General features: G+C 42.4%; 1 protein-coding gene across 6 annotated transcripts in view; it reads right to left on the bottom strand.

Moving 5' to 3' along the window:
* Positions 1 to 27,969, bottom strand: part of MAPKBP1 (mitogen-activated protein kinase binding protein 1) — a 92,699-nt gene that overhangs the window by 19,157 nt on the left and 45,573 nt on the right. For 5 of the 6 annotated variants that reach the window (XM_068683916.1, XM_068683912.1, XM_068683917.1 and 2 more), the window contains exons 4-21: positions 25,125 to 25,187; positions 24,469 to 24,526; positions 21,295 to 21,465; positions 19,374 to 19,511; positions 18,353 to 18,535; positions 17,722 to 17,739; positions 17,131 to 17,291; positions 14,766 to 14,955; positions 13,579 to 13,725; positions 12,471 to 12,655; positions 12,268 to 12,359; positions 11,770 to 11,895; positions 9,934 to 10,004; positions 9,364 to 9,485; positions 8,291 to 8,366; positions 6,526 to 6,637; positions 5,895 to 5,958; positions 2,812 to 2,937 (exon numbers count right to left, since the gene is read on the bottom strand). In XM_068683916.1, coding sequence (XP_068540017.1) covers positions 2,812 to 2,937; positions 5,895 to 5,958; positions 6,526 to 6,637; positions 8,291 to 8,366; positions 9,364 to 9,485; positions 9,934 to 10,004; positions 11,770 to 11,895; positions 12,268 to 12,359; positions 12,471 to 12,655; positions 13,579 to 13,725; positions 14,766 to 14,955; positions 17,131 to 17,291; positions 17,722 to 17,739; positions 18,353 to 18,535; positions 19,374 to 19,511; positions 21,295 to 21,465; positions 24,469 to 24,526; positions 25,125 to 25,187 — 2,103 coding nt within the window. The remainder of the gene's footprint in view (positions 1 to 2,811; positions 2,938 to 5,894; positions 5,959 to 6,525; positions 6,638 to 8,290; positions 8,367 to 9,363; positions 9,486 to 9,933; positions 10,005 to 11,769; positions 11,896 to 12,267; positions 12,360 to 12,470; positions 12,656 to 13,578; positions 13,726 to 14,765; positions 14,956 to 17,130; positions 17,292 to 17,721; positions 17,740 to 18,352; positions 18,536 to 19,373; positions 19,512 to 21,294; positions 21,466 to 24,468; positions 24,527 to 25,124; positions 25,188 to 27,969) is intronic. The other variant, XM_068683914.1, reaches the window with a different exon arrangement.

Here is a 27,969-nt window from a genome sequence, read left to right as displayed (position 1 = left end):
GCATACTTGGATCAAAATCAAAAGTTGAATTAAAAGGCCTCTACATGACTCCTCAGCTGAAAACATAAATGTCTCAAAACCAAAAAGTACCAGCAATATCAGCTGAGTAAGTTCTTTATCCCAAACAATCAAAGCTCCACATGTTCAGCAGATAAGAGAAAAGCACACATCAGCAATTCTCACAACCAGAGGCAGAACTAGAAGGCTATCAAGGGCACTATGGAGAATGGTGGGTCATACAGGTCTGATCAGGTCCAAAATAACGTAATGTCTCATAAGGCGAGTCAGAGAAATCCTTCAGAGGAGAAGCTTTAGCATCTCTAGAAGTTTTTGGATGTATTAAAAAGGCTAAGACTCAGTTTGGAAAGAAGGTTGGATGGGGAGAGTTTATGACAGAGGATTACAAAACCCTGGGGATGACACGTATCTGGATGCAGAACTACACTTCACCAAAACTCACAATATTCAGAACCAGGGAGCTTTCAATGAACTAGCAGAAGTGTGGTTTAAAACAGAGAAAAAAGTCTTTCTCTCCATAGACAATAGTGAACTCCTGGAACTTGTCACCATGGGAGGGTGCAGAGGCAGAGAATATTACAGAGTTCAAAAAGGATTTATACAAATTCAGTGGACAATGGCTCCATGACCAAAGACTAAAGAGAACAGGCATACTCCTAACATCCCAGATGCAACAACTGAGCATAAGGCAAGTGCACCACAAAGGTCCATATAGCAAGGATCAGTGTCTCACTGAACAGCACTTCCACAGACAGAGACAGAACACTGAACTTTGTGGAATACTGGATTGACCCAGAAAGGCATTTTCTACGTGTTTGCATTCCAGATGTTATTCACTTGGGCTAATCCCTACCCTGTCAGCTGCAGCTGGATAGAGACAGCACTGACGTGAATTAGAAGTCTCCTGCTCCCCACTGCCACCTCAACTCAGTTTTGTTTCCCTGGTAGTATTTTGGTTATTTGTTTTGTCATACTCTCATATTATGGAACTATAGAATGCATTACTACCCACACCAAATTCTAGTAATACCATTCTTGAGAAAATCTAGTACAACAATGACATATCACCAGGCAGGGATCTTTCTTAATATTATTGTGACTCCTTTTGAGACAACAATTTTATATCTTAAGGTATAAACTAACTCTCTACTGCAACCTACACATACAGACTTTGGAAACACAACCAGAACAGCTCTAGGGCATCTAGAAAACCAATCTCGCTAAAGTTCATTAGTTTCTCTTCTCCCACCTCAGTAATGCTGGTCCAATAGGCTCTTCTTCCATATTCAGTCCCAATCCAAAATGCTGTGGAGTTATGTCTTTGCTGAAATCCAGTGACCACAGCGGTCGATCAAAACTGAAAACAAGCTTTCAAAGCTGACCAAACAAGAAGATTCCAGGCTTGCAAGGAGGTAACCAAACAAGTTTAATAAAGTGCTGGGGTTGGCGTGGCACTAACACCGCCCTTCAGCAAGCGTCTGTGATGGAAACAAGTATCACCTAATGCGGAAGAGAACTGGGATTATCTGTCACAGGCTGAGCCTCAGTAGGGTAAGGCGGCAGCTGCTGGAATAATGGAGAGTCTGCTATAAAAAGCACATTGCTTGACAGCTCCAGAATTTTGGCTAGAAAAAGGCTTCATGAGTTCTAGTATCGTTACTGAAAGCACTTATTAGGCAAGAGTTGTTTCAAGAATGAATAGATCAAGACCTTCCCAAATGAAACTATGCAGACAGACTTGTTCAAATGTTACTCGCTCCCAAAGGGAGCAGGAAGCTCCTTGTGATACTCTAACGACCAATGTGGTAAGTCCTCCAAAGCTTTGGCACTTCTATATCCAGAAATCAATTCGTAGACATTCAGAGGAGGAAAACTGTGGGACATAGCATCAAAAAGCTCTGTTTTTCTTTTTTCTGTTTTTTTTTCTTCCTTTTTTTTCCCCCCCCCTCCACTTTGATCCCACATCACCTTTGTCAGGAGTCTTTCCTATGTTGCTTTTGGTCAAGTGAATCTCAGCTATTTACTAACTGTAGAGAATCCAAAGACATTACCCTAATAATTCATAATTTCCTCTCCCTCTTGTTCTACATGAAACTAGTGTCTGTGTTTAAGAACAACTTTTTAAAGAAAGGTCACCAGATAAATTTAGATCTATTTAGTTTGTAGACTGTGGCAGTTTTTAGTTATGTTGCTCACCAAGCAAAAATAATAATATGATTTGTCTGGCAAGAATTTCTCATGGAAATTATTTTTATATTTATAATTAAAGGTGACTTTCTTCAAAGCCTCCTGAAAATAGTTAACAAAGAAATTATAAAACTGTAAGAACTTTTCACAATTATGATCAACATGGCAAACTCATGCAGCTCACAGGTTTATGTCAGTACTGCCACTGCAGAAAATCACCTTTAAATTGCATTCAGCCTAGATCCACCAAGTTTTATTCATGAAGGAACAAGGCTTCCTAGGTGGGATGCTGTGTACCAATCTCAGTACTAGACTGCTTGTTAAAAGCTTTTGACCACATTATTAAACTAAAATAAGACACAAGGGACACTACATACATATTGCAATCAGTGAAGCAACAGCAGGTAAGCCTGTCTGGAATACCACAGTCAGGGTTGTATATCCAAAGAAGAGGCACAAAAATCATGGCAAAAACAACAGAAGAGTAATGGAACTTTTAGAAGACACTGTGAGTGAAAACAGCAAAAACTTTCCAGTTGAACCCCAGTGCCACACTTTTCACTTTAAATCCTACAAAGCCAGCTCTTCTCAGTCTACTCTGCTCACCTCATGAGTCCAGCTGTCTTGTGTGGAGGTGACTTTTCTGCCTGCTTTCCTCTCTGTTTCATGTCAGATAGTCGCTGCCGCATGTTGATGGTCATTTCTGAGCTCAGACGCCAGATGAAGATGCAGCTGAAAGAGGGAAAGATAAGGCTTGGTTTAAGTCCCAGCTCGTTTTATTAACATTATCGATTTCATTTGCAAAGGCAAACAAGATAACTTCTAAACTGTGGTGGGGAGAGACAAACACAGGAATAGCTTAATGGAAACTCAATCCCATCACAAGCCTCATGACAAAAATGTAAAGCCTGCCTGGCAAAGACTCCTTGTGAACTAGAGCAACTGCACAGACATTTGCACGGGCTCACGTCTCGTCCTGTACCTTTATTCCCCTACCTAACCAGCTGCTGAAGGAAATATCGTAACAAGTTACTCCATAGCCAGAAGGATAAATGGAGTCTGTCTCTCTACAGATGTGTTTTACATCCTCTTAGCATCAGTTAAGCTGCAGGCTCTGATTGCACCTTCCCCTATGGGCAAGATTTTCCTAAAGTCTCTCCCTCCATCTCATTGATTCTCTGTGGTGTACTAACAGTTAAGCTTATGCAGTCATTCTTTTTACAGCCAGGGTAGTTCTTCTACTTTTCTATTCTGACTCTCCCCAGGAAACTTCTAAGGAATGTGATGGAATTTGGTCAATGGATGTTTAAAAAAAGTGTTTAAGAAAGGGAAACAAAGTGTCATCTCACTGGTTTCATTTTCTTCAGAAATCTGGCTTAAAAAAAAAATTCCTCATCACATTAGAGAACACTGTATCTCGTCTTCAGCTACTAGACAATAAAGCAACCAGTATTTTCTTTAAAATACAACCTCAGTGCTAACTAATTCTTTTCATCTCACCCATCTTTCCTGTCTAGCTGGGTGTATTTACGCTGATGTAGAAACAGGGGTGGTGTTTTTGCTATCACTTATAACATCAGGCTTGCTACTTTGGAATCCAAAGAGTATTTAATCAAGTTCTTCAAGATCTGTCAGTGTCACCCTATTCATCAGTACTCCAATGCACAAAGGAATTTTCAATGAGGGGCTTTCCCCTCCTTCCTTGCTAGTTTGTAAAAATTCATTTCCTCTACCATTTTGAACAGTGATCATGAATTTTGGTCTCCAAGACCAGAAGCAACACCAAAAGCACCAGGATCTTGAATGCCTGCATCTTCTACATTATTTCTTTTGTTTGTTTCATGAAAGGACATTTTAAAAAGTTTCTTTTTCATGCCACACCAAAAGGAAACAAACAACAACAACAAAACACCATTTCACAAAAAACTGACAAATCACTTCTTGGCTCCAGTCCCTGAGCTTTGTCACACGAGTGGAACATCACTCCCAGCTACTCAAGTCGCACACAGACACAGAAGCTTCCCATCACCAGTGAAAACGTTGTCATCCTTCTCCCCAGCTTTTTAGCCAAGAGAAAGTTGTGAGGCACTGCATCTGGGAACTATGGCAACCTAAGGCAGCCAGCTGCTTCTCCTCAAAAAGCATCTCTCCTGAACATAACAGCAACTATAATCTGCTGCTGAGACAACACTGAAAAGTGACAAAGAAAATTCGGCAAGCAAATCTGGCTTGTTCATTTACCCCGCCTCCACAGCAATCAAACCTAGAGATAAGCAGCAAACAGCATGAACTTGTAAATGCATTAAATACATTAACATTCTACAAAAAGCTTTGCATAAATATGCTTCCACCTACCCCTTTTTTTTTCTGTTGTTTATATTTTATTATTTTATTATTTTATTTTTTTGAACGTGCAGTATTTTTCTCCCAATCCTTGTGCCCCTCATCTCCATTGTTCTCTTCCCAGTTTCATTCTTTGCACATGCTGCAGCGTGTGATCAGGCTATTTTCCCTGTTCTCCTTCATAAAAGGCACTTTCTCTGCTCCTTAAAGCTAAGTTCTACACGAATCCCTTCCTCCCTTCTCAACCTCCTCCTCCACACCCTTGGTGAAGAAAATGACACTCTCTTATGTCAACAAGGGAACATTGCACTAAATCACATGCAGCACTGGCTACCTCAAAGCTTCCATGTTTCTGGAATTTATCAGAAATTCACAACAAAAGGGGTCTTTATTCTGCAACCTTTCCTTTAATCTATTTACACACATGAAAGAAATAAGGAAAGACAAATTTACTTTTTACTGAAACAAGTAACAACTTCATGCAATTTAAGGCAGTATATTTTACATTTTGTAACAATTGACTCTCTAGAACTCTGTTTACAGTTCAGTTGTTTTATTAATAGAAGAGAGAGAGAAAAAGAGAGAATCTGGGTTGCACAGACCTTGAAATGGCACTCCAGGAAGCCTTGTTTCTCAAAGGAAAATCTTATTAGTTTCAGCTGATTTAAGCATTCACTGATTCCAGAAGCAGTGAGTCTACTCACCTCTGCAATCATTACATTTGGCATGTATTCTGCTTTTCCCTTAGGCTCAGTCTGGTTATTATTTAATGTTTTCATGAGCTGATTTGGCTCAATAATCAGCAGGAACCTCAGCTGGGGAGCCAGGGGCTGCTGATGTAGTGACCTGAACCAGCTTAGTGAGGGGTCAGCTGCACCACAACTGACTTAGGGGAGCAGGGAAAAGGACCATATGGACAGGAGTGGGAAGACTGGGGACAGGCCTTTCCTTTTTGCTGCTAGACAGGCCCATTCACATGGTGAAACCTCACAAATGGGGGTACTGTAAGAGAAAGTTGTGGCACAGCTGTTCAGAATATCACAAACTCCATTACACTGCATTATGCTACGGACCTGAGAGTGGTAAAGTAAGAGGCCACATCCCTGTTTCCTTTACAGCAGGGAATAATAGTACCTACATTCAGAAAACCACAAGAAAAACGTTTCACATAGATGTCTTGTTCTATGGAAGCATCATTTCTGCCAGAGCACATTTCAGATTTAGAATGCCTTTACGTTTCTTTGGACTTCATAAGACATTCCTCATGAAATCTACCTTCCTTCTGGAGAAACATTAAATTTAGTGTAAGATGGTATGAGCTGGTATCACAAACAAATCCCCCTTACCTGTCACCAGAAACAGAGATCAGATGTTTGCAGTCATTACTGAATTTCATCCCAGTTACAATTTCTGTGTGAAATAAAGCATAATCAATAAACCTTCTTTTAATTATTTCTAAGAGTAGAACAGATCATTAGCCAAATAGAATTTGAATTGCTGTGCTGAACACAGACTGATTAAAGCCAAACACTTCACAGATCGATATGCCCCAATTACCATAACCACCTAAGATTAGAAAGGCTATGCCATGGCAAAATAAGCATACAGACTGAAGTCTCTTCTTGTCTATGACAGAATAACCCCTGCATTACAGGAGCTGAGAGTATATCATAAAAAAATTTAGCATACACTGAAAAAACATAAACTATCTTACACAGTCCATTAACTGTGCAAACAAATACATGGCCTGACAGGCACACATGCACATGTGCTTATGTTTTCCAATGCAAAATGCAGTCTGAAAAAAGTTTGCAATGAAATAAACTATGACAATTTCACCCAAATATAACTTAGTCCAAAATACCCACTGGGTAAACTTTGGTGGAGAGGAACCTTCAGAAAGCTTCGACTAGTATCAGACAGTAATATTACAGTCATGAGCAGAAAAATGTGTTTCCACAAGTTTACATGCCCTACCTGAGTGCCCATACATGGTTGCAACACACTCGCCAGAATAGAAATCAAAGATGGAGAGGTTCTTGTCAGAACAACTGGTGGCAATATAAAGCCCAGAGGGATCAGTTTGCACCTGTTTAGGAGGTAAGAGAAAAACAAAATAGAAAATCAAAACAAATAAATAAAATAAATAAAATCAGAGCTGCCAGACTTTAGTGAAAATTTCAGACTCCAATCCTGAGGAGAGAAACTAACAGAGAAAAAGCATCTTTGATGATGATGTGGTCAAATCTCCAGCATTCACAACTTTGTTGTTTTTTTGTTTTGTTTTGTTTTAAATATACACCAGCACTACACAGCAAATATAGCTACCGTCAGCAAATGCCATGCGTTGTGCTTTGCAGAACTTTGAGGAATCAAGAGTGAAAATGTCTGGTTTTTGAAGAAGCCACTATGCTAAAATAACAATAGCTTTTTTTCTATAATGTTTATTTTGTTGCTGTATCTTTTGCTTCAGATGTCACTGTTTGGGTTCTATTTGCTAAACTTCTATGTATGTTATGACCTCACAACAACATACCAAAAAAGTTTAAATTCCAGAGGCAACTATAATCCCTTTGTTACATAACTGTCCTAAAAACAAACAAAATAATTGAGATTCCCCACTTGAGATACACATGGAAAATAAAGGATAGTAAAAACAAAAAAATGCAGCTTCCAACAACACTTCACAGTTTGTACTCTGAGAAAGATATAATCAGACACCTGAGCTTACCATCAATTTTTCATTTTCATTACTATGGCTTATAAAAACTGGATAGGAATATAATAGACACAGAGAATGAGAACTTGTTTCTCTTTGTAAAAAAGAAGAGGTGACTCTGAACAAAGCTGTTTGCTTTCCTCTCCTTTTTTTAACCCAGTTATTTACACCCATCAGTAATACTGCTAAGCCTGTGCAGCTGAACAGAAATATTTGTTCTAGAAAGTATAAAAATATGAAAATGTAAAAATGAGTGAAAACAAAAACAGTGAAGAAGCTTGTTTGGTAACTTAAGCAGAGAGATACTTTGATTTTGTCAATCGGTCTTCCCCCTTTAAAGACATGAATGTAACGCTTCCACACACCAATGTGCTAACATCAGTATTAATACTAAATCTTAAATGAGGGAAGCACAGGAAAGTGGCAGAAGCAGGCAAGTTACCCCAAAGCCTGGATACACTCAGCAGCTGTGAAACATGAAAGACTCTGTCTAAACAAAAGTGCTGGGTTTGTCCAGCCCTCCAAGGCTCAGAGAACTTGAGCTTTCCAGAGCAGATGCTACTTAATTTTACCAACTTGTAAAGTCTTGAACTTGCACTTGCCCTCCAGTAATGACATTTCTCAACTCTGATCAACAGGCAACTCCACCTAAAAATCCTATCAACAACAATCAAGAAGGCCAAAATGAGCTCTCTTGAGCAAAAAATTAAAGGACTGAAGTAAGGAGACTTAAGTATTTCCTGACAGACATTGTTGCAGTTCTGCTTGCTTTTGCAGCATGGGACTACGTCTCACAGGGGACAGAGAGAAATTATCTGTAAATTACTTTTTTTAAAAAATTACTGTCCCTTAAGGATGGAGGTAGGAGGAAGCAACAGCAGGATAAGGATAAGCAAAGTAGAGAGCAAGAAAAAAAAAACAAAAACATTATTGTGTTCAGATTCATATTTCATCTTCTACGCTCTAATCTACACTCAGAAGAGTAGGAAAAAGGAAAAGGGAAGAAGACAGAAAACAACTTACTTTAATGAGGGTGCCATCTTCACCTTGGGATCCCTTGTAAAGCTTCTTCTGCTTTCCACTGCTTATGTTGAAAACCCTGGGGGGAACATTTCACATGAGATACAGGGAACAGGGCCTAACCACAGAAAGTAGAGCTGCAGTCTGTACAAACTATAACCACCAATCAATTAAATGGTTTAAGAAACAACCTTGAAAGTAATGTAAGGACCTAAGACTGGACGATAAAATATCAAGCAGATTATCTGATTTAAAATTCATGTTTGATTCTCAATCAAGAACAAGTACAGTATGCTGGCACTGAAGGGAAGTAGAAAGGGAGGGAGCAAGCCTTGCTACGCCTTGTTATGGGTCTTAATGGTTATGTAGCAGGAACAGCTCATAATAAGCTCCAGCCAGTCCACCCTTACTATAAAAATACCTGTGGTTTCTTCATATTAAAATAAAGGTTTAAGAGAGCAAGACCCTTTATTTACATGAGAATGCAAAAACAAATGACACTGAGCAGTGGCATTGAGCTATGTCCAGAATTCTCAGCATGTCATCCAGATACTACAAGAGACACACAACTACAGAGATTCTCCTTTGCTTTGAAGGCAGAAGCAGACAGGCTGGAGAAATCAATAAAAAGGGAGCAGAGAATGGGCTCCACTTGTGAAAAGACAGTCACAACTAGTTCAGTTCTCCTGCAGTCCCAGCTACTTCACATTATCTCAAAGCTTCTCACTGGACATAATTTTAAAAGTAAAAGTTACCATAGTGCAGAAGTTCTTGCCCCACAGCTCAATGATGTGCCAAGGAAGGCACACTTTCTCTCTCCAGTAGAAAGGCTTTGCTCTGCAGGGCAACCCAGTGAGAAGCCAAGAATCCAAGGGACATTACTATATAACTACACTTGTTTGGTTGTTATCAGCAAGGGAAAAAGCAGAGTTCAACCTCAGAGTTTGAGGTGAGACCTCAAATCACTCTGAAAGTGCTGTGGCAAAGAATCAAGGAACAATGATGGGGCTCAGATTGCTCTGGCCAACTCATTTATGATTGCAAGAATATTTTCAAGACAAGAGGTGAAAACTAACCTGATATTACGATCCTGGCAACCAATAGCTGCATATTTCCAGCTGGGATCCACATCCATGTCATACAGAGTGGTCTTCCTAACAATGTGATGTGTTCGGGTAAATTGAACCCCTTCTCCTGTCTAAGCAAGCAGGTAAAAGACCATGTCAAAATCAAGTAGTTAACCCATTATTAAAAACTTCTAAATTCAGATGCTCTCACACAGCCAGCACAAACCAACACTTCCCCCTAACCAGGTGTGCTGGGAGCAGCTGGGACTGGAGGTACAGCAAACTCCTCCCTCCAGCCCATATTCTTTCACTACTCTTCACAATAGCTGGGACAGCAGAAGAAAAGCAGATATCCCGACAGTTCTCTACTTTGAATCTTGCTGAGAGAGGTCAGGCTGGGAGCCCTGCACGCTTCACAGAAATAGTTCTCTGAATGTAATCTCTTGTATTGAGACAGAGTGGGAGACACTGAGGCTGAAACAGCAACAAGCACTTACAGAATTCTGATATTGCTCTTTAAAGTACTTCTTTTTTGAAGAGATTATTAAAAAAACACACAGCAAGCTGCAATAGCTTTACCTTCTGCGCAGTGCGGAAATAGATGCTCTTGTCTGCTCCACAGCTGATCATTCTCACTTTCCCATCATTGGCTGGAACAAAAAGGCAGAAGATGATCAAAAGATAAGTAGAGATACAAGGTGGAGGAAATGCTTCAATTTATACCACTGCTCATTTATTCCAGACCCGATTAACTAAAACCGACTCCTACCTTAGCAGTATGACACTGCAGCAATACAGAAGCCCTTTCTCAGGGACAAAATCTGATAATGCTCAAAGTGCATGACATCTTAACACAGAGAACTTATGCAACAGATTAGGATGTAATTCTGTCTTTTCCCCCAGTAACATGTTCATGTTCTTATTTTCTGTGTGCCACAGTACTCTGTGGCAATATGACAAGAGAAAGGCAGGTCACACTCCGTATAAGCTGAAAACGAACAATAGGCAATTTTCAGTCCTCAAAATCAGTCACATATTTCTTGCTGCCCTTTCTTATTGAAGGGTCAGGATTTCCTTCTTCCCTTAACACAGTTTTGTAACCAATCTATTTCTTCATCAAAGCAGCACCTGAAAAAACTCAATGGAATGAAAATGGATACAATATCACACACTTGAGCTGCACCCACTTAGAGCAGGACTGCTTTTAGCTCACAGACTAGTACAATGGCCTGAGCTGCCAGGGCTTTCAGTATGCCTCCCCCATCTCCTAGTTCAGCTGGCTGCATTCAAAGCCATTGTAAGACAGAGCTGTCAGAGAACTTTTGCTGGCCTTGAAGCCACTTGAGAAAAAGCTTGAAAGCACCTCAACAGAGGCTCCCTGAAAGTGCTCCATGAAGTTTTAGCAAGGTCCTTTTACTTGAGACTTTCATTTGAGAGCTACTTTCAAGGTCAGGTTCTCACCCTTGAACCCCAACTGAGCAACGCTGCAGCAGCACTGCAACCACACCTACACCTGGCCATGTACCCCATTGATCCAAACCCTGGCCCACACACTCAGCTTCTTGATTTGAACTCGAACTTGCCTTGCTGCTATAGATTTGCCTGGCAATCGCTGAACTGGGACCAACCTTGCACACCAACTCCAGACTGAGTCTGACTTGCTGATTTGTCTTCCTGGCTTGTTCCTGGACCTGTCTCAACACTATGGATTTGTCTGGTGCTCTGGACTGCTGGCTGAATCAATTTACTGTCACTGGACTTAGTCTGCTCCACCCTGTTTAGGTACTGTAGGACTTTCCCATTGCCACTGAGGCCACTAGCTCTGCCAGCCTTCCTGTCACCTTTGACTACGGGCTCCTCTTCTCCTGCAGATCAGCCAGTCCTTGTTGCTCCCTGACAACAGCACACCACACCACACCGATGTCTTTGACCACCAGAAGCAACAGTGCTGGGGATGCAGTGTGCTCCATTATCATGAATGCAAAACTTCACTCTGCTTTGCAATGACAAACTTACTTGTGACTGGTTAATCCCAAAATATTTTTCTGGGGTTTAGGATTTATGTTTTTTTTTAGGATGACTGTTCCACAGTAGTCCTTACTAAGAAAAGGGTATAAACATCTGACATCAGTTAAAGGGAGTAAATCATTATAAAAAAAAGATTTCTAAAGAAATTCTTGGGGACTCAATCAGGAGAAGTTTTTTCAATGAAGAAAGAGAAGGAAAAAAGAGATAGGAAAGAGAGGCACCTTCTGTTAGGACTATAGCTACAGATGACAAAGAAAGCATCAGCAACTTCAGCCTGACCTACTTTCAGTATTTAAGCAGTTCAATTTATTTCACAGACACAACTATGTCCACTGGGACAACAGCTGTGTTTAAATCCAACGTTGAAGGGAGGTTGCAATTATCTACCTGCAAACTTCACAGCAGTAATGGAAGAAGAATGCTCATCCAGGGTCTGCTGCAGGCTGTAGTCCTTTCCAGCATCCAAGACATGAATCAATCTATCCCGACTGGCTGAGGCTAAGAGCTTTAACCCTGTAAGAAAGTTAAAAAGAGGGCAAGACCGTTACTGAAAATCCATTTGCTCTTCCAGTCACCATTTTAAAAACAGCTTCTTAATTCATCTTAGAAACAAAACATACTGTAGCAAACTGCAGGGATGGACACTAAGAAATGCCCTCGAATTTCATACCACAAGAGCAGACAGAACAAGTTTCAATCTTAACCTACAATATTCAAAGGAAGAGTACACGAAAGATGCCTTTTTCAAAGTCTCGGTCTACTAGCCCAGTGCTATAAGCCTGCTCCAAAACCCATTGAAGATTCTGACATACCATGGCTGGACATTCTGACTTGCTCAACACTTTACATTCATATGCAAAAGGGAAGGACCTCCAGTGCATTTACCTGTGTCAGGTTTGGAGTACTCCAGACATAGGATCTCAGAGTCATGGGCTTCCACTTTCAGCATTTCCTGCAGAGACTGCAACTCATATATCCTAAGACATAACACGGCTGATTTTAGTATGCTTAATAAAACCAGCAAAATCTGGTTTTGATTCTCATTCCTGCCCAGCCCTCACCCTGCACGAGAAGTTACGTGGGATTACCTGAGAGTGCCTATCCTGTCCCCTGAGGCCAGGTGCTCCCCACTGGGACTCACGCAGACAGTGCGTATCCCCACCTTTGTGTCCATCACTTGTGTGTCAGCTTTGTCTGCAGTTCCTCCTGAGTTGTAATCTGTGTCCAGAAGTACCTGAGTGTTGTCATCTACATAGATGATTTTCATCAAGTCCTGGGAATACAATAAACCCAGAAAAATATTAACTAGATACAAAATATTACAGTGAAGTTAGAAATATGGCTCCTGGCCCACATATAAACTTCATTGGCAGTAATTCTGTAATTGGTGGTAACTTTTAGCTAGGAGCAAACATTCAGTCCCTTCATATTGCAGCATGAAAGTTTCACAGCTGTGTTTCACAACCACCATTTGCAAAAGATTACCCTTTAGGCTGGAAACTATTAGCATCTCCTGCACAACAAAAAAGCTCTGGGATTAGTGATTACAATGTAGTAGAGGACACAGCAGGAACCTGAAAGACTTCTGAGCATCATCCAAGTCAGCCCATGCCTTTTGAGAGGAGTTCAAAAGAAGGAGCTTTTTCCACCATGAGCACATTGCTGAGAACAGGCAGGTCAAGGCTGCTGTGCCCAAAGATCTTCCAAAACAACTGGCAGCAGAAGCAAATGTCCATAAGCAATCACTGTACTGGATGAGTATCCTCACCCTTAGTATAGATGAAGTGAGGGTAAAATGTTCCTCATTAATTCTCTCAAGTCTCTGCCTCATTTAATAGACCTTTTCCAAATGAATCTCCAAGTGGTTACACAATACAGAGATTGGGAAAAATAAAAGCAGCCCTCCTGAAGCACATGATATGAACTGTTTTGGAAAAGACTAAGCTTGGTGAATCCTTGGGTGATTTATGGAAAAAACAATAGTACCCAGGGCCATTTCAGACAAGCTGTCTTTACATCTGTTATTCCCTTTATGTTTCTTCAGGTCCACAGATTTTACTAGACTTGTGCTCTACTTCCAGAGAAGCCTGTGTTGAGTTAGAGGTCCAGAGAAGTCTGGGCCTTAACTTAGGAATACTTATGCATAAAAAAGAAAAACCCCAAGAGCGAGGAAGTGACCAAACCCTGGGATCTTACATTGCTGAGGATGTTGCGGTGCAGTGCTGTGCCATGAATGTTGGAGCTCTCAGTGTTCCACAGACGAATGGTGTTGTCAGAGGAGCAGGTGATGAAAGAACCAGGGGGGAGGCATGACTGATTGTTGTCCTTCACCTCTGGATACATCTAAAGGCAGGTAAAAGCAACCTCTGAATGAAAGTGTCCTGCACTGGCATCCTAGATACCAGAAGCAAGTTTCAAAACAGAGTAAAAGGAAAGAACTGTCCTCTCTGCTTTGTAAAGGTGAGAGCCAGACAGGAGTTCTCCAAAGGAAACCCTGTTTCTAAACCACAGCTTCATATTCATTTCAAACAAATGCTGAATGAGCTTCCCTGAATGTAGAACATCCCTTTAAGAAGCCTGCAATAAGCCAGCATTCTTTACTCCTGATGGTTCAAAGAGCACCTCAAAGACCATGCAACAACACTGCACTGTTGTCTGAGAATTTCAAGTACTATTGTCAATTTATAAACCATGAGGAAAGGGAGTTAAGTGATTAATAAATAAAAAAGAGTCCTCAACCTCTTCACACTTTCTTTCCACTTTTCCTCTTCCTTATAACTGTTAGGATATACATCAACATATTATCAATTGCATTTTTTCCTATATCTCCTTATCCTTCCCTCTCAAGAGAACTAGAACTTCCCTCTCAAAGTCAACTAGACAGATTGGAAGACAATAACCACTTGGGAAGTTAATGCAGGATGTACTGGTAAATACGTTAATGAAGACCTAAGCTGAGATCTTATCACTTGTTTCATTCCTTTGCCTTTGGAGCACTTGCTCACCACAGACCTTAAACGCCTTTTTCTGTGGTCAGCAGCAAACACGTGTATTGGTGAAAGAAGCTCTTCCATCTAGCTTTATCTTTTTCTGTCCCTTCTGTCACCTCTCACCTTTTAGTGGTGATATACATATTTTTTTCCCAGTAACACACTGCAATTAAAACATTTGGTCAGCACCTGCAGTGCAGCCAAAGAACTGCCTCCAGCTCCAACCCAAGCCCCATAACAACCACAGTAACCACAGAAAGAAAATTGAGTCAACTCTTTCTCTCCGCTTTAAGTATTTATATTCAAATTTGGCAGCTCTTCAGATGACTTCCCCAACCACCACTCACAATCCAAGACTTGCACCTGCGGACAATGTTCCCTGTCTATCTTTACCTCAACGTTCCACACGCAGGAAGAGTGGTACAAAGCAGAGTACACCTTGCCCACTTTCTTCGGGTCTTTGACATCCCACACATACAGGCTGTGGTCATTGTATACACAGGAGAGCCACTGGTTGGTGGGATCAAACGTCAAGGCAATTGTGTCCGGATACTTCGCATCAGCCATACCGGAGAAAAGACGACTGTGCAAAGAGAGAACAACAGCCTGGTTAACTTGTGCTCTCCTGGGGTCTGAGCAAGGACGTCGAACATGGGAGCTCAGATTTGCTGCAGGGATCTGGTTCGATGAACAATTCACTATGGTGAATACAGGTAGAGTGAGTAGCTGGCTGGGAAGGCCTATCAGTTGAACAAGCAAAGTCCCAAGGAAAAAAGAAAATCCCATAGCAAAAGTCATTCTCCTTACCATTCAACCCAGAGTCCCACCACAGACAGGCATTTCATTCCCCCTGAAGAACCACCAAAGAGTACACTTGATCATCACTGGAGGTCATCATCATTTACCACCGCATAACCAAGTGGTAAAATCCAAGTCAAGCAATCTCAAAAGAAAGGGGAAGATGGAGGAATAGCAGCACCAAGGGGAAGCATGCTGCTACTTAAAATACAGGAGCACAACAGCACAATGAACAAGGGAATGATTCATTTCAGCTGCCACTTGTCTGACATGCTTCCCTTCCACCCCTGCCCAGCACAAAGGCCAGCTTGGGGCTGCTTGGAGCACTCATGAGATCACAGAATCACAGAATTGAAGGGGTTGGAAGGGACCTCAAAAGATCATCGGGTCCAACCCCTCTGCCAAAGCAGGTTCCTTAGATGGGCAACTGCAGATGGGCACAGTCCTTTCTAGGCAGGCAGGTTATCTGAAGCAAACTTAAATACAGAGGGATTCTGTAGAAGAAGGAAACACTCCCTTTCCCAGCTTGTAACGATTGTGCCAATGCGAACCCTGTATTTCCTCAACAGGGGTCTTCCATTAAGTGCTGCATAGAGAAGGAGCTATTCTCTTGATGTGAGGTGAACTCACCCATCTCACAACACTGCTAACGGTACTGAATAACGTAATTACTGCCAGAGCGTTAGGGTGTTGAGATCAGGCAATTTAAAAGGACTGATGAAGATGCAGGGATGAGGGCCAAAATGAATCCAAGTACACTGGACAATTGGAGCCCTGCTTCTCCAAGTGAAAAACTTTGAGGGCTAAGAGTGCAGCCCAGACCCTATCACAAAATCAAGTCATGAATACAGTTGTGGGCAGTTGTGGACAACCAGCATCCCACAGAAAGGCTCTGGCATTTGTGGGAATATAAAGAGTCCTGTGTTTTCAAGCTTTTTGGAAGTAATAAAAAAATGTTAAAATTGTAATCAACCTTAAAAATGCATGCTTAAGAATCACATGAATGTTTCTACTTGACTGATGGATGAGAGCAGCAGACAGTACTTTTAAATGGTCTGTGTATGCAATTGCTTGGCTTAGCACCACCAGAAACCAGTAAAACTTTAAACTAAAATAGTTCCTTTTCCAGCTTCATTATTGGATTATCATTCCACAGATACTCTGGAGAAGGGCTATGCAATGTACTGTTTGAACTTTTTACCTCAAGTTCCCAACAGAAGTTTAGAGAAAGCATGCTGAGACATTCAAGAAAAAAAAAATTGTTTCTCTCTGTAGATGTTGGAACTCCAGATATCCACTAGAACGATAGCTGGTGGATTCATACACCTTTGGATTCCTTTTCCCACTAGGAACAGCAGTGGAAAAGAGGCAACAGAAGAAAACTGGGAAATTGTCCATCTCAGAAGGTGAGAAATTGAGAGCCAAGGCAGAAGATACTGGGGCAATGGAGGAAAACAAGACAACAAAGTACAAGATTGAGGGAAGAGAAATCCTGAGGGAAACAGTAAGAGATTCGGGTTGATAAAAGATTGCAACAGAGCCTTTGAAAAGATACCACACAAAAGCCTGGGCATCTGTTAACAATGTAAGTTGCTACAGAAAGTCTTCAGCCCTTACACCAGCAATAACCAAAAAATGTGCCACGGGTACAGAAGCAACTGAAGTGTGCCGCAGCATCCCATACCCTCTCTGCCTGCTTGCTCAGAGTAAACCAAAATCAAAAAGCCACCAGACAGGAGCAATTCCATGGAGATGAGGAAGAAGACGTGCTGTGTAATCTAGCAACCAGCTTTGGGCTTTAGCCCAGCCATGCCAGGCAATGCTGTTAGAACTCGGGGAGATCAGCCACACACTGCCAATTTTAATCCATAAAAAGAGCACAATCCAGATGGCAAAAGCCTGGGGAATAGTTTTAACCCACACAAGCCTCCCCTGCCCCCTTCAATCCTCTCCACAGTACCTGGCCTCAGTCACACTTGCGATGTCTGTTCCCAAGAAATGCGGCTTCGGCAGCGTGGTGACAAAGTGAAGGTTCAGAGGGTTAAAAATCCGCACAGTGCCATCAGCGCAGCCACAGAAGATGTAATCATGATTCACGGAGATGCAGTTTGCCACAGTGGTCTGAAGAGGACAGAGTACAAGGCTTGTGAGCAATGCACTTTCACTGCAAAGCTCACCAAACACACAACAGAGAGAACAGCAAATTGACAGACAAAGGAATCATGGTCAGAGAAGTGAAGTGAACTCGAGCCCTCTGGGACTAAGAAAAAGGCTAAAAATCCAGATTTCTTTCTTGAGGAGCTTCCACCTGAGTCGTATTCTGAACATTGTTTTTTGTTCCTTTGTTATATTCAGTTCCACCATCAGGCAAGCAGCACCTCTCCATGTACTAGTGCACCAATACATTACCTGTCCAAGGGGACAAGAAAAAAAAAAGAAAAAAAAATGTTCTCCCCCCTTCCAATGGGATCTCTACAAATGGCAGAAAATGGTAAAAATGGACTGTGACGATACGGGGATGAGTTCAATGCAAAACTGTTTTCCAACTTACTGTGAAGCTGTCTGTATTCTGAGCGAGAGTGAAAGGCAGAGTTTAGAGAAGAAAGGAAAGAAAAGAAGAGGCATTTCACTTGAGAGAAAGCATGGAAAGATTTTTGCCTTGGTTTTAATGCATTGGATTCTTTCAGGTGAGCATCTTACATCCAAGTGACATGAAAATAAGCCCTGTAAAATTTCAACTACAGGCCAACCCGGTATTTTAGAATAGCCAAACCCACTACCTACTACCTAGGGAACCTGTATGTGAGACACACAAGCCAGGTTAGATGCTGCAGAGGGGGTAGAAATCAGAAACCTTCAAATACTCCTACTTACGCAGGCCAACTAAAGAAGGACAGCACAGGAGTTGCCAAAGCTACTTCGGGACATTGCTTGTCCAGAAGGGCAGTTACTGTAACACTGAGGCTTGAGAATGAAAAAGTCTCAATGATTAATAAAATCCCTCTGCCAAGAAGCAGTGCCATTTTGTCTGGCTTTCCAACTGGAGTAAGTCACAAAGTGGCAGAGGCCCAATGACTCTTACTGCTGGTGGCCAGCTGGTGCTGAGTGCCCTTTATTATTTGTTGTTCCTGCTCTGCTTCAGCAGGCATGAATTATTACAGGACAGACAGAACAAAACTCACCCTCAGCTCCACCCACTTGTCCAACAGTCTCTTTTCATTGAATTCACACAGCAGGCCTGAGGATGTGATACAGAAGGTGCTGTCAGCTTTTTTGCCCCTTCCACATGCCACATCTGCAAAGAAGTTGTTCCTTAGCTCTCCAAGCAATCCTGAGCGACCTAGCAAAGGTACTGTAGCATTGACCTACCAATAAAAAAAACAGTTTGTTAGAAACAGTGAGGCACTCCAGGCAGACAGACTTATTTTTAAGAACAACAAGCCTTAAGTGCTGAAGAACCTCAAAGAAAGGGAACTGCAAACAACCTACAAGGAAATGTAGTGACACGTTTTACTTGCTGCAGACCCACTGGTTGCATAGTGTACTGAGACCATCAGTGGAACAGAATATGACTAGTGTCACCAAAGATCAGCATAAAAAACATACAACCCAGAGACAGCAGAACCCCCCACAGGAAAACCCACCTTTTTTCATGGCCAATCTGTGATTTATACCAAACGCCAACAGGTGGTCCACACATGAAGTAGGACCATCTGTTCATAAGCACTCAGAAAAATGAGCATACATGGATTCTGTCCCCCAGAGAAAACGAGGACAGCTAAAAGGTTAAACGCTTTAGCTGAAACTTCAGAAATAACACTCACAACCTCCTGAGATGCTCATACCAATATCAAACAGCTCTCCCTACTTCGGTGCTGCAAGGAGCTCAATAACTGCAGCTCTTTTCTATTTTTTCTCCTTTGGAATATGTGACTACTAAAGAACAAGCATGATTGGATGCAGCCCCAGCAGCCATGCTTCTGCTTCAGCACAGGGTAAAACAAGCACATGGTGCCTCTGCAGCATGCATTTGCTACCATCCTACAGGGAGATAAAAACCTGAGAGCCAGGTGTGGAGGGCTGCTCCTGAACCCCAGCAAAAAGAAAGAATTCCCAGTTCCCACAGTTTACTGGGGCAAAATCCACCCTGCCATAAGATGAAAGTGCTTTTTCACAGCTTGACCTCAATAAGCTCTTTCTCACCTTGGAGGTTTTGCTATCATCCAGGTACCAGAACTTGATGTGCCGATTTCCAGCAGTGACAAAGTAACTGCAGTCCTCTGAGAATGACACAGCTGTCACCTTACTCGAGACTTTGTTGGCTGCCACTACAATGTTTTTCTGGAAACATAATCATTTAGATAGCTTAATTTCTTTGCTCAGAAGAAAAGGAAACTCATTTCACTTACAGGCATATTCTCATTACAAGTGCTGCAGCAGGGAAAAGATGAGACCCAAACCTATTCACTCTTGAATACAACCTCCCCAGCAGAAGCTGGGAGCACTGATTTGGCAGATAGCACATTTATATTCAATTCCACATCCGCATTATCTGGGACTGAGAAGTCAGCAGTCACTAGTGACTGCAGGAACTGGCATCTGAGCCTCGACTCGCTGGTTGCACAATCACAGGGAGCTCAAAGCAAACCCATTTCCCTTTCTAAACAGAAAGGCACACAGTAGGCGAGCACAAGGAGGAGCTCTCCCAGCCTCCAGGCAGCAGTGTAGGTAAGGCACTCAAGATAGGGAACAGATATTTTCCATAAGGAAAACAGTACTGGTTCCTCCATAAATTCTCCCTTCTGTTTAAAGGCAGAAAGCTTTATAGAAAGACCCAGAACACAAAAAGCCCACGCCTGTACTGTACAAAATTTGCTGCACCTCTCTGTGCATTTCAAAAGGTCAAAAGTTTAGGAAAAGGAAAAGAAAATGGACTGTGGCAATAATAGGGACACAGAAAGGGAATGGACATTGTCCAAGCAGAACAGGCAGACAACAGGAGCTCATTGTCCCCAGGACCAGCTCTCGGTTTTCCTCCTCCCCATCTTTCCCCAGGGAGGAGTGGTAGAAGTTTGAATTTTAAAAAAAAATATATATATTTATTTTTTTTCACAAAGCCACCTATATGCAGTCCCCCACATGCTGTGCATTATGTTAATCTTGGAGTTTCTACTTTCATTTGCGTAACTTGAAAGAACCAAAAGACTGAGCACTGAATTTCCAACCCTGACACACATGCTTAAAGCATCACCACGCAGGTCAGCCATACAAAATAATAGAAAGGCCAAACTTCAGCTCATGTAAGAGAACTAAATTAAAGCATAGGAAATGTGATGAAGAGGGTAACAAACTAAATAAGTGGACTTATAAGCTGCATCGCATGAAATTTAACAGATGCACTAAAGTGTGCTTTTTAAAACACATCTTTTAGAGAGGGTTACTGAACCTGAAGAGGTTGCAGGAGCTGACCTAAAACATAAATGCTTAGCTTTTACTAATGCAGAAGGCTCTAAGCCTGTCTGTAAATGTGTGTGTAGTTTTTTTTTTGTTTTGTTTTCAATATAAACAACACATACTTGAATGTTTTTTAATGGATAAAACAAAGGCATTATTTCCACAGAATGTTGCTTCAACCCAATGGCAGACAGCATGGCCTCCATCACCTTTCTTTAAATTCCCATTCCAAATCATCAAGGAAGGAATTGAAGCAATACAGATGCTGACACAACAAAAGCAAAATGAGCCAAGGGCATCCACTACACCAACAAAGAATCCCTGGTTGATGAGAGTTTCCTTCCTCAACCTCGTAAATTAGCTTTCTAACAAACCTCTAAAAAAGCACGAGGCTTTGACAAGGTTTCAGAGCCCAGGCTTTTCCGACAGGACAGCAAGATGTCACGCGTCTCCAAGTCTGGAGAATATCCCTGCACTGAAGTGATTTAGACCATCCCTAAGGGACCATAGCTTTCTCTCATGTCCATGCTTGTCTGCATCTATAAGTGTCAAAAAAACAAACACAGAAAAGGGCAGAAAGCAAGACAGAACTGAAATAGCTTAATGACAGACTGCCCACTCTTTTTAATTTAACAACTCCGTGGTCCACTCAACCTCCTGAAGAACTTACCTTCCATGACCACACGTTGACAATCATGTCATGCTGGTACCCCACTGACACAATGTACTTGGAGCTGGGGGAGAATGCCACGCAGGCCACCCCGTACTTGTGCTCCTGCAGCTCAGCCACCTGGGTTCTTTCAGCGACATCCCACACCCGCACAGCCGGCATGTGTCCGCTCTGGAGGGAGAAGAACACACACAGAACAGGAAACATAATTCTTGAGGGCAGTTCTGACAGATTCAAGCATACGTAAGTGGGGGGGGGTGGAAAAAGATGTGTAGTTGCTGGAATCACAGCAGGGTGAGGTGAGACATTTCCTTTCAAATCTTTAAAGCCCAAGTTGAGGCTGCCAACCTAATGAGCATATGCATTTCAACAGGTGTCTGAAGGCACTAAGACTACCTCGCTTGCTTTAATCCTTTTCTTACCCTCCTCAGAGAACACCCAAAGATTATAACACTACCTTTCATGTACATCCCTGGTATCTGCAAAGGGAATTCACAGCCAGTTTCTGGAAAGGATTACGTGACATTGCATCCCTGGACTCAGTGTAATGAAAGGCCCTAACACAACACGGACATTGGAGATCCCAAACCAGGTCATGCCATACAAAAACATAATGTGACTGTTTAATTATCACACACCACTTCAGGGAGGAATATGGGAGACTAACAGTACCATTTCTGTCACAAGGGTAACACGTGAATGCGTGCTGCCTGAAAGAACATGGGCAAGGTAGTACCAGAGAAAGGCATTGAGAGAAAAATGTCCTTTGTTTTTATGTTTGTTCTTAAAAGAAAGAGAAGCTCATAGACTTCAGAAATGCCAAGTCAGCACCTTCTGCCAGACAATTCCATTTTTTTTCCTTAGTTATTTGTTATTAATGCAAAATAAAACAAGAAGCAGAAGATGAGCTGAAATGTTGGCCAAGAATGTGCCTGATGAGCAAATCCTACTCAAGAGCCTATCATGATTTCACAGTGTAATCTGTCAAAACGGTAGCTTGCCTGATAACATTTCCATGGCAACATGGCAAAATGGTACCTTTCCTGAGCAGGGTTAAGTCGTTTGACTGTGTGGGAGAGGCAACTCCGATCACAAGAAGGAGAAATCAAATCTTTAGCAACTCAGAACTGTGAATGTTTAATTGTTTTGTCCAAAAGCTTTGCCAAGCAACTGCTTGTAGCCCAGAAGGGTGCCATGGTCAGATTTTGTTACAGTTAGTGCAGTTCTCCTGCACAGCAGAGCTCAGGTCTCAAGCTGGCTGTCAAGATGCTACAGTGAGCTAAATCAGCTGCTCTTTCAAGCAATTACTGTACTTAAACAAATGCATATGTGTGTATATAAATATATATACATATTTCCTAACATCTTAGCATAAACCTGTGGACCTTAAGAAATTGAATTCATATTCAGTCATATAATAAATGTTCACCAAAAGCAAGCAATGCGTCATCCCCACGCATGAGCAATTTATGCCTCCATAGGGAGAAAAAAAAATAATTTTCCTTTGTATTGAAATATTCAAAAGACATTTGATGTGTATGGCATGCCAAGGACAAATCTCTGTGCTCTCCTTCCTGAAAAGCCAGTCGTGCAGGAAGCTAAGTTGCTAAGAGGCAGAATTAGCATGAGGCTGCTAAAAGCGAGTTTGACAAAGTGAACTCAGTAAGCATTTCCCTGGGGGACCACCCACAGGACCAAGCAAGAAGAGGAAGAGGCTGCTGACACCGGCAGGGGACACCACTCCACCAAGTTCAAACTCAAATGTCAGGCATGTGGGAGGATACAAAAAGAGAAATGGCCTTACAACAGGGCAAGAGGAGACATGTTTTGCAACAAGGCACAAAAAAAAGAAAAACAACACACCAACTTTCAAGTATAACTGGAAAAGCTTTTTTTTTTTTTTTTTTTTTGTTTAATCAAAACTTGCCCTTTGTCCCAGTGAAGTGTCAAACTAGAAAGCTTGGGTTGTCAGTAAGAAAAATATCCATTTAATTTTTCACCTCTTTTCCTACCTCACATGGAAAGAATAGAGCAGCAGAGAGGTACAAAAAGAGAGTTGTTTGTTTTTTTTTAATTTATTTACTTACATACACATAAAAGAAAATTACATATAAAATCATAAGTTGTTTATTTTTTAAAACTTCTAGAATATAAGGAGCACTTAAATTACAGTATAAAATCTTGTGCTTTCACTAAAAAGTTAACAACAAAATCTCTGATGGAAAATCCATGTTTTTCTGTTTTTTTGTGTGTGTGTCAAGGTAGCCTCCATCCCAAAACACTACTGTTTCTATCGTTGGCCTGATCCATGCAGGATTGAGGCTAGGGAGCTACCCAGTGGCATGACAACTGCCATCACAGTGACTGCTCCAGGGCCCTCTGGAGTGAACAGCCTCCTTCTTGACAGGGCTGTGATATACTTTTCTTCTCTGTGGCTGAGGCTCAGGAGGGGACATGTTTCACACATGCTCACTCCCCATGTCTTACAGAGGCACAGAGACTAATGATAACTTATTATTAATCACACACAAGAGCAAACTGAGCCCAACCATAAGGGGGACAGGCAACATTTCTGTGGATTTCTAACATCCAGCAATTCCAAACTCATGACATACAGTCCATGTTCTGAACTTCTCATGCACAACAGACATGCGGTGGAGTCATCCTTATTCTCCCCCTTAGGCATGTTTGAAAAGAAGAAGTAATTGTCGCCCCCAGCCAAACATACAATGCCAAACCACAGGCACCAGCATCTTCTGTCACTATTCCTAAAGCTTCAATCCACATGCACTTTTCACTTTTTCCACAACACTATTCAGCTTCAGCTACTTCCTGATATCCTGAAGGAACAAGGATAAACTCTGTCAAAGGACCATCCAAGTAGTCTTCACTAGACTAGAGTAGAGCCATGCTGTGTGCTCTTTCACTTATTTTCACCCTATCTTCAGGTCACAGAAGCCACTCCAGACGATCTGTCCCACAAGCCGATGAAAGAAAACACACTAAGAAACTGCAAGCAGGAATCCAGAGCCACCCATAATCCAGCTGGTCCACCCAAAGGTACAACATTAAAAGAGATTTCTGTGTAAAGGCAACTCACTGGCTTGTTTTTTATAACACTCTCTACCATGCTTCAAAATGTGCTGGACAAGGTGTGTCTCCTCTCACACTTACCTCTCCTGTAACCAAATATTTTCCATCTGGAGAGAAAGCAAGTGCTGTAATTGTTTTCCTAAAACAGAGAAAATGACACTCAGAAACATTTCCAACATGTGATTTCATTTCAATACATCATGACTGGGGAGTAGGCTGGGACAAACTGGAAAGAGGCTCAAATCACATGTAATAGCCTGACATAATAGTTTTCTTTTACCAGACGTCTTAACACTTGCCCTAGTGATTCCCTGGTGCTTAAGTCTCTAGCAGCATGCCTACAGCACTGGAAAAGCTCCAGAAGTCAAGGTTTATCTTCATATTTATGTCTTTATTCCAGATGCAGGACCACGTCCCAGTCCTGGCTCCAATAATGAGGAAATAGTTTCAGGTTAAAAAAAAAATCATACAGATACCATGGAGTTCTTGCAAGAGTCCCCCCATGTCATGCCTGCTAAAGTTCCTCATGAGGCCACAACGTTTCTGAGCTATTGCCTCATCAGTAACAGCACCCCACATTAGAAGGAGCTAGAGTCGAGCCAGCAGGCAGCCTCTCCCCAAGGCAATCCTCACTGAGAGGGGATTTAGCTGGAGCAACAATTCCCACTTTGTTCAAGCCATAAAAACCTTGAAATTCATCTCCCACAGAAAGCAAGACAGCTTGAAACTTCACTCACCTGGAACTGTTCAGAATATGGTGTTGCTTATTTTTTCTAGGGTTGAACAGCACAACAACACACCTACATGGAGGAAACAGAAGAAAAACAAGAATAGACATAAGTATTTGTATAAAGAAAAAAAAAAAAAAGAGTCATCCTTGCTGGCAGAGCAGCAGCATAAGCAGCCCCAAAAAGCTGTTCCATACGCCAACCTCATGAGCTGTGCTTAACTGGAAAGTGGAAAGGAAGAATTGTAAGTCTCTCCCATGTTGAGGTACACCGTGTGCTAGTATCATAAATAATTGTCTCTTGCATCTGCGAGCCCTGAGTCTCTGATTGCTCAAGCTGGATGGAAAGATTAATCATGAAAGTCTAGGCAATGGCCCTAATGGATTCGGTTCCCTGCCATAACCATGACCCTATGTACTGAGCACCAAACCATCATGTCTAGACCAGTGCAAAGATGTCAGGATGAAGGAAAGAGGTGCTCTTTTAGAAAAGCTCAGGGTTGGGATGAGGAGCTGCACCTTGTCCATAACACTGGAGAGGACAGAAAGCTGTTGAGTACAGCATGAGAGGTGGCTGGCCAGTTCAGAAGGGAAAAACCATGATGTCAAAACTCATTGACCTGAGGGATATATCTGAATAAACAACTCGCTTAGGGACTCTGCATAAATCTCTATTACTTGCTTCTGCAGCTCATCTGAAACTCCTGGTAAGCAATAGGTTGCTCCATCAGGAGCAAACCAGTCACTGGCTGGGAGGGGTGTGAAGGAGAAGAGGCTCCTCTGCTCCTCTTCCCCACAGATCTTTCCAATAGCTTGTTGCCTTGGTGTCTCAGCCCACCACAAGCAGCCTGGAGCATTCCCAGGCCCTGCATCTTCCCCACTCTCCACAAACACTTAGCACAATTTCAAAAATCCTCACGTAACAGCATTTGTCTTGTCTTGTAGAACAGAGCAGTAGCCAGTGGATATGAAAAAAAACAAAACACCCCCACACACAAGGCCCTTCCTGCTCCCGCCTGAAAGCATAAAAGGAAGGGAAAATCGGCCTCAGGAAGAACAGCAATTGCTCTAATGACTTGGTGCCCTATCTCTCACTTCACCTCTAAAATAGAAATCGTGGATTTTGTCTCTCGCTCTGTATGTGCACGCTGCCAGAGCTCGGAGGCCTGGCTCCTCCTGCTGCAGCAGTGCCAGCAGAGCACTGAAGGATGCCCCAGCCCCGCTGCCAGCAGCCCTCACTGCTGGGGACTTCACTCATGTCACCGGCACACTGGGGCTCACCCACGACGTGTGCCAGGCCACAGACACCAGTCACAGGAGAAACACGGCAGGGAGAAGTTGTAGAGCTGGCCTGAAGCAGCCAAGCAGAAAGGCAAAAGCTGAGCCATCGCAGGAGCCAACTTTTGATGCAGGCTGCAAACCTGTGCCTGGGCAGCACGGCGCTGCGCTCGCCAACACCGGGTCCTCCTGGCCCCTCTCCGTGCTGCTGGCAGCGCTGCAGGCACGGCTCGGGTTTGACAGGGCCTCACCTGGGCTGGCAGGTGTACATTTTGAGATGGAAAAGAGAAGAGGAAGGAGCACTGACACACCAAGGCCTTGCGCTCACAGCCCTTGGCTGAAGTTACCATGCTCCACTAACATCACTAGCTCAAAGCAGACACTGTCACAGGGTACCAAAGCTTGAACCTCCACATCACCAACCAGTCACAAGAAATGCCCCCCAGTCAGACAGTTCTACATTTCCACCCATGCCCCACACTAAAGTCATAAAAGCACCAAACTTTCCAACAGTTAAGTCAGACAGCCATGACCAGAGACACAATCTTGTAGAAGAGCAGTGAAAGTGTAAAGCAGGAGCCCATTCAGGCTGGGACTGAGCCTTCCACGCTTTTTACCCCGCAGAACCAAACTGGGAAGTTTCAAGTCAAAGCTATGCTATTTATTTCTGAAGGATTAGTGTAAAGAAGCAGGTGGTTTGTGATCCATTAACAAGTCAGGGGAGGTTAAGCCTTGCAAATCACAAGATATGAAATAGGAAGTTAGCAGATGTGAGAATCCATCTAATCCCAAGCCTTCAGCTAAGCAGAAAAGCAAAGTCAAACTCCATTCTGTGAAGTTGGATATGTTTAATGGACCAAAATCCTGCTGGGTTATAACAGTGACGATTTTTGCTCACAATAAGCTTCAAAGAAAGCATTAGAAAGAATCAAGGAAAGACACAACATCCTGTCAGATACCTTCCTATGCATCCTGCACAAAAAAAAAAAAAAGGGCTTCAGAGAAGTGAACACAGTCTAAAAACACAGGAAAGATGCAAAAAACAAGCCACGGTCTTCAAACCAGGCAAGCAAACAAACCACTTCCTAGAATAGTATAGTGAAACACTATGGGCTTTGCCCTTAGTAACTTACACAGCAGAGCCTTTGACCACTTACAATCATGAGTTTTAGCTTGAATGTGCTCCAGAGCTGGCTGTCTCCCTGCCAGCCTGCCTTCCTGCTGGATTCCTCGCCCCTTCTTAGTTCCCAGCAAAGACCAGGCCCCATGGGGGAGGTGAGGACCCCAGCTCACCCACAAACTGCCAAAGCACTGCAGCTGCCATGCAGGCTCTAGTCCTACAGCAGCAGGCACAGGCATGGATATTTTAACTCTGTCCTAACACACCTATGTCAGATTCACTGAGTCAGACTCATAATGAACAAGCCCTATCTGGAAGGGAAAAAGAAAAAAGCAGTGACTCCTTACAAGTCTGCAAGCATTGATTTATGCCACAAAAAGGTCACTTTAACCCGTATGTTTACAGAAACAAGATTGCAAGTACTTATATTGAGTTGTAAACCATATTTGCTAATATA

Source organism: Anas acuta, chromosome 5 (assembly GCF_963932015.1).
Source record: "Anas acuta chromosome 5, bAnaAcu1.1, whole genome shotgun sequence".
Lineage (NCBI taxonomy): Eukaryota > Metazoa > Chordata > Aves > Anseriformes > Anatidae > Anas > Anas acuta.
The sequence above is the reverse complement of the archived record's forward strand: the minus strand, read 5'-3'. Positions and strand labels throughout refer to the sequence as shown.